The 11,331-nt window shown below is 35.2% G+C and overlaps 1 protein-coding gene across 1 annotated transcript; it reads right to left on the bottom strand.

The window, feature by feature from the left end:
- Window positions 1-601: 601 nt before the first annotated feature.
- On the bottom strand, window positions 602-4,921 carry LOC127789631 (uncharacterized). Its single transcript, XM_052318567.1, has 2 exons — window positions 4,294-4,921; window positions 602-1,338 (listed from the first exon to the last, which is right to left on the bottom strand). Exons 1-2 carry the CDS (start codon window positions 4,778-4,780, stop codon window positions 857-859), a joined length of 969 nt encoding a protein of 322 aa, XP_052174527.1. The 5' UTR covers window positions 4,781-4,921; the 3' UTR covers window positions 602-856.
- Between the last annotated feature and the right edge of the window lie 6,410 nt (window positions 4,922-11,331).

The raw sequence follows: 11,331 nt of genomic DNA, 5'->3' as shown, positions 1-11,331 counted from the left end.
AGAAAAGCCTGAGCTCGAGCTCGCCCTACTGTTGAGCTCACCTTCTCTATGTCTTACCTTGTTGAAAGAAAATGACATACCTAATAGATATCAAGAAGCAAAAGAAATTCAAGTTGAAGATGACAGAGGACTCTAAAGTTGAAGAGGTAAGTAAGCAAATCCAAATGTAAAGTGTGGGAAGGCCTGAACCAGTCCTTTTTCCTATAGGTTTTGAGGGAAGGTCAACCAACATCCGTTGGTTTACCCTAGTGATGTGACTACCCCCTATTCATTCACACCTAGGAGCGAAGAGGCAAGCAAAGACATCCACCCACCGATTGGATAAGTATAGCAAATAGCTTAGCAATCATTAAATGCTAAGAATGTGTTGATCAAAAGATAAAAAACATTAATTGCATCATTAATGTGTCATTCAATCTTGAGAATAGTGACTAACTTGAGCATCAAAGGATCCATTAGAGAACTGAACCTCACCCTCCTTTTATAGGTAGAGCAAGTTTCAAACAAGCTCAAACTCAAAGATCACTAGGAATATCTAGGAACCGAGAAACCAATTAAGAGCACAACCATTGTATAAATTGGGTGATGATTAACCCCAAAGCATTCATCACAAACAAAAATTGGTAAGCCAACACAAAAAAACAACTTTGATAAGGAAGATAAGCATGAGGAGATAATACAAGATTGTAATAGCACGAGAAAATGTAAAGAAAAGGCATGGAACATTTTGAATGTTAAACATCACAACAAAAATGACATCACAAGCTTTTAGGTTACAAAAACTCGCTTACCTAGTATTTACAACCGCTAACCTTCAATCATGTATAGTGATATTTCTATCAGACGCCATGTTGTACTAATCTTCATTATCGTCATCATCATCATCAAAATCTTCCTCTTCCTCTTCTTCATCAATTTCTTCTCCTGCTTCTTCCATGTATTCATCTTTTACAATAAAACCTCCTAGGGTGTCATCAGCTTCCTCGTCACCTTCATTTGGGCAGTTAGCTTCCTTTGGCACTGAATCTCTATCAATTTCTGTGCCCGTAACAGTTTTGTTGCGATCTTTCAATCTAGTAGAATATTTAGGCCTTTGCGCCTTCTTTAAGTTTTGTAATTTCTCAACATCTTCACTCTCACCTGTCCATTCCTTGTCATCACTGTCTCCATCTTTTTTCCTTTTTCTCCTGGTACTGTTCTTCCCTTTATTTTTGAGAACTTCATCATTGATGCTGTCTTCTTCAAGTTCCTCCAGGAACCAGTTCCATGCCCTGGGATGGCGGATCATTTGCTTTGGATAGTGGTCAAACTCATGCTCCATTACAAGAAACCCAAACTCTGAAACTCCAAAAAGGTACTTGATAAAGAAAGGCAACGTAATGATGCCACATACAACTACATCTACAATTTCAATAAATGTATATTACAAAAAAAAAAAATGATGTAAATTTGTCAGATTACTGAAATTAACAGCACAAGGAACAAATTATAACATCAGGAAACGCTAATATGAATCATGAGACTATAGAGTTTCTAAAAGCAACCACAAGACAGATTTATGTCCATTTAAAATATTGATAAATATTTGGAACATGTTGCATAAGGCAGAGGTTGAATAAATTGTCATCATGAGTCAAAAAATGCAAAAGAAAAGTTTATGTGAAGTCTTTTGAATTACTAAGAGACAAACCAGTAAATAGAATAATTGGAGGAAAAATTTTACTATAGCATGGTGCAATTAATTATCTGATTTCATGCAAAACTCTTTAAGGGATATTACGCTATGTAATCCATCCACACTCCAAGAACAAAGTGGATTCAGGTAGGAGAATGTATCAAAAATTCCATGTTAGATAAGAAATAAGAAAAAGGAGATCATCAACTTCCCAAGGAGGTAGGCCATACACTAAAGTTTAATTTTGGTTTAGATGACAAGCACCCAGCCTATCAACATAAGGGGTTGATACTATTATGAATGCTAACATAGCCAATGAAACTGTCAATTGCTATTGGAACTTATGTTCACTCTCAGCTGCTAATATTGAACTCCTATAATGGGGCTACTGTATCAGCGTCACCAGTCTCCAACAAGACACGCTCACATGGCGTGTCTTAACACTTTCTTAAAATTATTTAAGAAGATATGAGAGGGGGCACGCATGTCCTCTAAACAGACACTTTGAAGAGTAAAAAATAATAGTTTTCTTTTTGACCATTTAGTTTCCCAACTTGGCAATTGCATGTTTCTTTGTTTTTCCACATTTTGATCTGTTGGGAGGAGCCGAAAGCTCAACCCTAATAGAGCCCCTTTAAACTCAAATAGAAGCGACCAATTTCATACACAAAAGAATGGACAAAAACATAAACAAGCATAAAACAAAAACGATATCAACACAAGAGATTTACTGTGGTTCACCCGTTAAAGAGGGCTACATACACGTTGAGCTCCGACAAAGGGAGGTCACTGCACTATAGGGATTAAACTTTACAACCAACGATTACAAAACCAAAAACAACTCTCTGATCTCACTATACAAGAAAACTCTCTCAGAAATTTAACTCCGCCCCATAACCACAATCTAAGGTTAGAGGCTTACAACTTAGAGTATAGAACCAAAACAGAACATCGAAACAGAGAGAATGAGAATAAGAGAATGATCAGAACAAACCCTAGATGTAGCGGATAATCGGAGGCCGTCTCTTGCATTATCCCGAGGAGACTGTAGCTGATATAAAGGAGACTCAAGCGGTGGAGATCGAGTCGTATAAAGGAAAGTGCAAAGCATCGATGATCGGGAGTGAGGAAGGCTAAAAGACAAGGATCAGCACGCCAAATGAAACGACAGGGAGGTTGCCGTTTTAGCCCTCCACCTAGGGCCCAAAACGGCAGATGATCGGGAGTGAGGCAGGCTAAAAGACAAGGATCAGCACGCCAAATGAAACGACAGGGAGGTTGCCGTTTTAGCCCTCCACCTAGGGCCCAAAACGCTGCCGTTTTGGGCAGCCATAGGGGTTGCCAAAATGACCCTCCAGCCCCTGCCAGAAACGGTGCCGTATTTGAAGCTTCACTTACAACATGATTGCTTGACAGTTCAATTTTTATACCCTACATGCTTATATTCCAAGCTCTTTAAACATTGATTAGATTGCAATGGACGAAGATGATTGAATTGTGAGTTGATTGCTAAAAACATTAAAGTTATTCATTTGGAATTTTGGCTTACAAATTTTAAATGCATATTTATGAGTTTGAAATATGGCTTTGATACTTTATTATACTAATAAAAATATAAAAACTATTTTATTAATTAACATAATTCAACTATGTTGTGTCCTACTTTTCAAAGAATCCTGCATCCCCGTCTTCATGGCTGTTTTGTAGTTGAACACCAACAACACTGAGTTACATTAATTTAAAACCATTGGAAAGGATATCTGCAGAATAAGAGAAGACATCCGCAAAATTGTAAAGAAGTCTCCCCCACCCCATCCTAGAAAAATAAATAAACAGTTTACTTTAACAAACAAATAATGTTATTATTAGATTGATTGAACAGAATACCAACACATGATTCACCAATGGAACCGTGTGCCGAATGAATAGTCACCGATTCAATCAATCAGTTACCATCAAAAGTATTCATTGATGTCATATAATTCGTCTAAGAGTTCACATTAACCAGCTTGCCTAGTAAGAGATTCTTCATGTCTATGCATGATAACAAAACCATACATGAAGGTGAGGAATTTACAGCAATACCTCAAAGACATGAGCATGTAATGTATCAAGTTAAACTATCTTGGTATAGCCATTTCTGGCCAAAAAGAAAGGATCTCCCTCCATTTCTTTCCCACATAAACAAAATTCTTTATAGGATAAAAATCAGTTCGATTGTACGATAATGTTTATTTACAGTATGTGCGAGCTACTGAGTGTGACATACTATACTATTGTGTTTGGTATTAGACTTGTTTAGGGAAAATAAATATTCCTACTTATAAGGAAAAATGCATGTATATAAGAGTTTACATCATTTTCTATTCAAACTAGACTTGCAGAACGAACAAACAAAAAGATCAACAAATATTCCTACTAGTATAGAGTAATTTATATAATTTTGCTTTCATTTTCCTTTCCAGTGCAAATTCCTTGTTCCAAACATTGCCCCTAAAATGGTGCAGGATGGTCTAATTCTTCTTTCTTCTGTATATGCGGCATCTACAATATAACAACACTCTTTCTATATATGCTGCAATACCCTAACCCGACTTGCGTAGTTAAAAAAGCCAAACCTTTTACTGGGTCTATGTCTGAAACATCAATGGAGTCGAGCTCTAAATGTCCAATACGCCAGTTATGTAAGCTCTCGACCAATTGATTTTCGTTCTTCAACCCCAATTCTCTCTCGCTCTCCTTCTTCTTTATGATTTCGCTATCATCTTCGCCATCAGAACTGAATGCTTTCAGAGTGAACCAAAGGGGTTTCTCGGCAGAAAGGCAGAGCATGTCCCCGGCATCCATTTCACCGCCCTCCGACCTCCTGAAGACCTTGATTTCGTTGCTTGCTCTGTTGTAAACCCAGATAGGGTTCTTCCCAATTGCTTCGACATAAACCCTTTCTGGGAGCGTTTCGTCACCGCATCGGTGAAGTTCGAACATGACGTGACGGCGAGAAACGGTTCGGTCCTTCGAATCGAACCCTAAAGCTCCTCTTCCCATCTCTTTCTTGCATCCCTTCTTCAAAAGGATTTTCGAACCGTCTTCGGCTACGATTTCCATCGGACTCGTCGAAAGACGTTTGAATGTCCGACCATCCCCTGAGAATCATACGCACGTGCTAGAATCAGCGTTCGTCGTGCGGTTTTCCTGAATTTTATTTTTTGAATTTCTGCATCTTCCTCGTTCCCGGGTTGTTAAATGAATAACATCATAACATGCATTGCATTGTGTGGTGTATTCTTTTTATCTTTTGAAAAAAATATAATGTGTTGGTTTATAGGATCTGTCTTTCAGATGTGATTAATTTGAGTTTATTTTATATTAGTTGTGAGTTTATTTTATATTAATTTGAGTTTATTTTTTTTAACTCTTAACTTTATATATTTTGTTATTAAACTTTAATTTTAATTTTTGTGAGAAATTAAATATAATATATTATTCGTATATTTATATTTTTAATAATTTTACAATTTTAATTCACCTCAATTTAAGAATTTTACTAAATTTTTGTACCAAATCAAACTTATATCAATTCATTTAACTCACCTCATCTAATTTTAACAAACCTTTAGTTAGTGTTTGTTAACTAAAATATGAATAAAAAAAAGAAAATATAAAAAGCGTTTCAGACAAAAATAATTTTTATTATATTTGTTAAATTTATTTGATAACTCACTAAATAAAAAATTACGTGACTTCTTATTTGAAATTTTTCAAATAAATTTATCTCTCCCCTACTAGATAGATTTAACTTAGAAGAAATTTTACGACCCACTATTTTTGCTCTGTATACCCACATTAAAAACACCTAAGAGGGAAAAGTCATTTTTACCCTTGCTTGCAGCCACTCCATCATCGCACCTTGCTTGCAGTTTCCTATTATCGTCGGCGACCCAAGCTTCCACTAGTGGTCGCGACAAACACAACCGCCATCAACTCCCACCATCCACCTATCATTGCACTCATTTTCCCTTATTTTTCTCTTTCTCCCACGCAACAATTGTGATGAATGCAACCATTATCATGATGGGCAGCAGCATTCCTCGCGACCGTCAGTGATGATGTGCGACCATGTTCCTTGCGGCCACAAGTGATGATAATCGGGTGCGATAATGGGCGATACAGGTGGAATGGTTGTGTACAAGGGTATTTTTAGAAAATAATTATGCAATTGTAGAAAGTGGTTGTAGAAAATAAAAAGATGCGGGTGTAAACGGAATTTTTCTTATTTTAAATATTATTTATAAGAAAAAATGACCCATACGCCCTCTAATACATTTCAAAAAATTTAACAAACTATCTGATAAAAATCTTAGAATGCTTTCCAACCTTATTTTGACCATTCTAGATTTTAATTCGAAAAGTATTCAAATCTTATTTTATACATTTTAACAAACGTTTTCTTAGTAAAAAGTATTTTTGTTTTATTTATTGTCATTTAAAAAGTGTTTTTGTAAATTTCACTTAAAAAAAACATATTAGTGTGTGATCATATAATTTTAAAAAATAATTTTAATAATGTTTTTAATATTGTTATATATGGTTAGACAGTGAGTAAAAAAATACTTTTAATAATTAAATTATTAAAAAATGTCGAGGAAAAAAAACCTTTGTAGCTATAACTACTATTTGGATGTAAACATGCTTTGCAATATATTATTTTTATACTTAAACATCAATTATATCTGTAAAATGCTAAAATAAAGTCATAAGTAACCTAATGAGAGCTTGGACATAATTGAATGGGTTATTTAAAAAAGCATAGATAAAGGACGCGAAGGAAGAGTGTTTGAAACACTTCAAATATTTTTTAAATATTTCAAGATTTAAAGAAATAATTGTAATTTTAATTTAAAAACAATTTAGAATGATCAATAAGATGTGAGTGAGTGTGTGTAAAATAAATAATTGGGCAAATGTATAAATATATATGTGTGAAATTAATGATTGATATAATTGATTAAAGAATTGGTTAAAAAGGAATATGTGTACATATATAAAGTAACAAATTAAACAAAAGCCCCACAGGTTGGCTCTTGCGCTAGCCCGTTAGGGCTTTTTTTGGGGGGGGAGCATAGGCTCTTTGGTAAGCAGGTGACAACTACTCACTGCACCAAATGGCTATTTTGTGCAACCCCCTTGCACTAAAGGGGATGGAAGGCCTTTCCGACATTTTTTTTTTTTTATCTCTTCTCTTGTGTATATATGCATATATATTATACATCCAAACCATCCCTTAAAAAATGCGAGAGATTATGATTTTTCACCAAATTGAAAAGGAAACTTTTAAATAGTTTTGAAATCTTGAAGTGTTGTTGGGTATAAATAGAAGGCTTGAGGTTGGTTTTCCAATCTTTAGAAGAAAAAAGATTCAAGTGCAAGAGAAAGAAAAAAGATAAAAAATATATATATAAATAAGAAGCTTCAACTAATGTGACTAAGGATAAGTCAGAAAGCTAAGAAGAGTAAGTAATTTTATTTTTCCTAAAGAAACCTCAATGTGAGGTTATCCTATTCATAAAATGTCTACTTTGTGGTTTTTTCTTGTTGCATAAAAAATTAATTTTGAAAATATAATATGTTTTTTGGTGTCCGTAAATTATAAGGAAGAAAGTAACATTTTTTGTCAAAAACTGATATACTAGGGCTTCATTTGATTCTTATATTACAAAATATATATAGTCTATTTGGTTTTTCATTTGCATCAATGATTATACATGATTATGTTATTTCTCTCTACGTTGCTTAGGCCTGAAGTGACATTGTTGAGAATCTTTCAAAAGATGCTTTTTAAGGCATTGGTTGAAAAAGTTTTTGGAAACATGGCAATGTTGCAAAAATGACCTTGCAAAATAAAAACTTGCATTATATTTAATGCAGACATTTTATATAAATGTTTTACTTTTGGAAATTCCTCTTTAATAAGGTTCACCTTCTAAGTTGGGTTGATATTCTAAAATATTTTAAAGCTTAATGCTGTTTTTCGTTTCTGCACTAATCAAAAAAATGGCTTTAAGGACCTCTACTTAAAAATGCTCACTATTCATTCATGAATCAAATTAATTTGTACACTTTTCATCCCTAACTTAACAGTCGTTAAAAGAGGTGTTAAATTTGACTCATTAGCACTGCCACGTCACTCTATTATCTTTGTCAGCATTGTCACATCACCACATATATACACATACATACATATATACACACACACAAAACACACCAGCCATGACCGCCGCCACAAATGGGAGTTGGGCTCCCCGACCATAGCCATGGGAAGGATAGGTTCCCCGACCCAACTATGGCTGGGTCTGAGAACCCAACAGTTGTGCAGCTGGGCGCAGGGGGCCATGAGCGCAGCCATGGCTAGGCTCCCCAACCATGGCCGCCAACTGTTAGGGGTCGGAGAATCCTCGAACCTTGGTCCCCGACCCCCAGCTGTTCCTCTATCCTTGGGGGTTAAGGAACAGATCTGGGCAAGATAGATATAGATATATATATATATAGAAAGAGAGAGTGTGTAAAGGATTTTGCTTTGGGTTTTTTATCTTTCTGATGATGGCGCTGGTGATTATTGTGTGTGTTTGCGTATAAGGATTATGTTCCCATCGTTTGCGTTCTAGCGGTTGGAAAACAGATCCAAGGTTGATTTTTCAATTTTTGACTTTCCCTCCCACGAGATAATTTGAATATGCGGACATGTTCCTACATTTGCGGGTTTCACGTTTGTTCCCAGGGGGATTTCCTTATTCTGGTGGTCTATCTCGGTGATCTTTAAGGGTTCCTATTTCATTCCTGCTCAAGGGGCCCAGCTCATGGCTACCAGTCTCTGTTTTCATGATTTTTAGAAATTGGAAAGGGGTGGATGTCGATCGATTTGGTCTCCTAGATCTGTTAGCCATGGTTGGTGTCCTGTGTGTATATATGTGTGTGTGTGTGTGTGTATTTTCAAAAACTAAAATGGGGATCTGTTAGCTATGGATGATGTGCTGTGTATATATATATATATATATGTGTGTATTTTCAGAAGCTGGAACGAGGTAGGTGTCGATCGATTTGGTCTCCTAGATCTGTTAGCCATGGCTAGTGTGCTGATGTGTGTATTTTCAGAAGCTGGAACGAGATGGGTGTTGATCGATTTGGTCTCCTGGATTTGTTAACCATGGTTGGTGTGCTATGTGTATATATATATATATGTATGTGTGTATTTTCAGAAGCTGGAAAGGGATGAGTGTTGATCGATTTGGTCTCCTAGATTTGTTACATATTTTAACCCATTTCCTTGATGAAACCTGGGCTTCCCATGGCTGCTGACAACTAGTCATGGCTGGTGTGCTGTGTGTATAAATATATGTAGTGATATGGTAGTGCTAACAAGAATAATAGAAGTGATGTGATAGTGCTAATGAAGCAAATTTAATGTCTCTTTTAACGACTTTTAAGTTAGGGATAAAAAGTGTACAAATTAATTTGATCCAAGGATAAATAGTGAGCATTCTTTAGTAGAGGTCTGATTAGTCCAAGGACGAAAAAAATGCATTAAGCCATATTTTAATGTTCATGGTGAGATAAATGGCTATAAGGGAATAAAATTATTGAAATTATCGCCCTTGCACGGTCCTCGATGCTTTTATCATCAATTACGCCAGAAGAAGTAAATCGCAAGTTGGACATTTGGTCTTTGCGCAAAATAAGGATCGAACTCGTAACTTACTAGATTGACACTGAAATATTACTCATCCAATCACTCGACCTATGCCCTAGGGGCAGAAAAGAAAGTTCTTGAAGCATAGTTTGGAAGTTTCATTATTTTTTGTGACCTACCATGTTTCGTAAAACCATGTGTGTATTATGTGATAAATTTGAAGTATGTATAAGTTTTATTTTGATATTATCAAAATGTATAAGTATGTTAAATTATTTATGCAAACTAAATTTTTGTTTAAAGCATGTTATTTTAATTTAGTAGAAATAAACAAATTTTGCATTCATATATTTAGTTATAGTAACTTATAAATTTAATATAAGAGTTTATACAAATTATTGGTCGTGAGGCTTGGAAGTCCTTTTATTTTAAACTCGTTATGTTAGAATGAATAAAAAATTTGGACTCATTAAGATGAGTTGCAAATTAAATTAAATTAAATTTGTAAAAATGATTGTGCACATAACGTCCCCATCTTGATAAACTAACAAAACGCAAGAGTTTATGCCATATTAGTGACTCGAGGTCTTTTGGCATGCATTGTGTAACTCATATTTTATGGAGATTTGTGGTGGTAGCGAAGGTATTGGGTGAATCTTTCACCTTAAGAGTTATTTTTGTTTTTTTGGGTTTTTATTCATTATTAGTTTACTCTCAATATAATATTTCATAGGTTTTTTATTTAGTCTTTTACTTTGAGATTTTGCACTATTTTCTTAAATTAGTTAGAATTTGTGCGCTGTTATTGAGAGAGCTACTAATTTTGTTTCATCCGTGTACTTTATTCCATTGAATAAAAATGTCTCTAATTTTGTCATTCTTCTTATATTTTTTTTATTCTTTATCGCATATATTTATTTGTCATATTTTATGTGTATTTTAATAATTTAGGTAAAAATGTGAGATCACTAAAAGTAAATCTCATCAAGTGTCCATTAGGAGAACAATCTATAATAAATTTGAAAAAAAAATGAATTGAATGCGTTTGATTGTAAGGGTGAAATTTGGATAAAAATAAAATAAATTGTAGGGAATTAAATTATCTATAATTAAATTATAGGAAAAATATTAATTGAAGGCATTTGATTGACTTAATTTTTTACCTAGAAATTACCTAAAAATAAATCAAATATATTATACAAAATATTCAAAAAATCAAATATATATACACAAATATACATACACACACCCATACATAGGAACATAACCGAGAAGAGGGAAAAGGCGATGATGGCAGCATTGTCTTCAACCGAGCAAGTTCCAGCGGAGCAGCGCGAGACCGAGAGCTTGGCGGCGTCGATTAGAGCACTTCACACACACCTAGCTTTGTGTGTGTATGTATATACACAAATATACATACATACATAGGAGCAGAGCCGATAAGAGGGAAGAGGCGATGATGGTAGCATCGTCTTCAACCGAGTAAGTTCCAGCGGAGCAGTGTGAGGCTGAGATCCTGGCGGCATCGATCATAGCACTTCCGATGCTTCAGAATGCTTTCACCGTCCTTGCCCTCTCTCTCTCTCTCAGTCTGTCGCTGCCATCACTGGTTGTGGCTGCCATGCCCGACCGCTGACCGCACTTCCCCTGCTCCTCGTGACTGCTGACCATGCTTCCCCTCCTCATCACGATTGCCAGCTGCGTTTCCCTTATTCTTCTCCTTTGTGCTTCCGTTCCTCTGCTGCTTACTATTGCTTCTTCTTCTTCTCCCAAATGTTTGGAATTTCTTTTCCAACCCCTCCTAAGAATTGGTTTTCCAACAAAAACTAGAACGTGAGCATAATTGGGAATTTAAATTACCTAGAAAATATGGTCTATCAGACACCACCAAAATAGAAATTTACATGAAAAATGACTATTTTTAATGAAAAATATGCCAATCAAACTGGCCAAAAAGTAAATCTCATCAAAT

The sequence above is a fragment of the Diospyros lotus genome, chromosome 14 (genome assembly GCF_014633365.1).
Source record: "Diospyros lotus cultivar Yz01 chromosome 14, ASM1463336v1, whole genome shotgun sequence".
Taxonomy (NCBI): domain Eukaryota; kingdom Viridiplantae; phylum Streptophyta; class Magnoliopsida; order Ericales; family Ebenaceae; genus Diospyros; species Diospyros lotus.
The sequence above is the reverse complement of the archived record's forward strand: the minus strand, read 5'-3'. Positions and strand labels throughout refer to the sequence as shown.

Coding starts and splice junctions, on each gene's coding strand:
- LOC127789631 (XM_052318567.1), bottom strand. CDS start 4,780: ATGGAAATCGTAGCCGAAGACGGTTCGAAAATCCTTTTGAAGAAGGGA. Junction 1,339..4,293: donor AGACATAGACCCAGTAAAAG/GTTTGGCTTTTT, acceptor TTGGAGTTTCAG/AGTTTGGGTTTCTTGTAATG.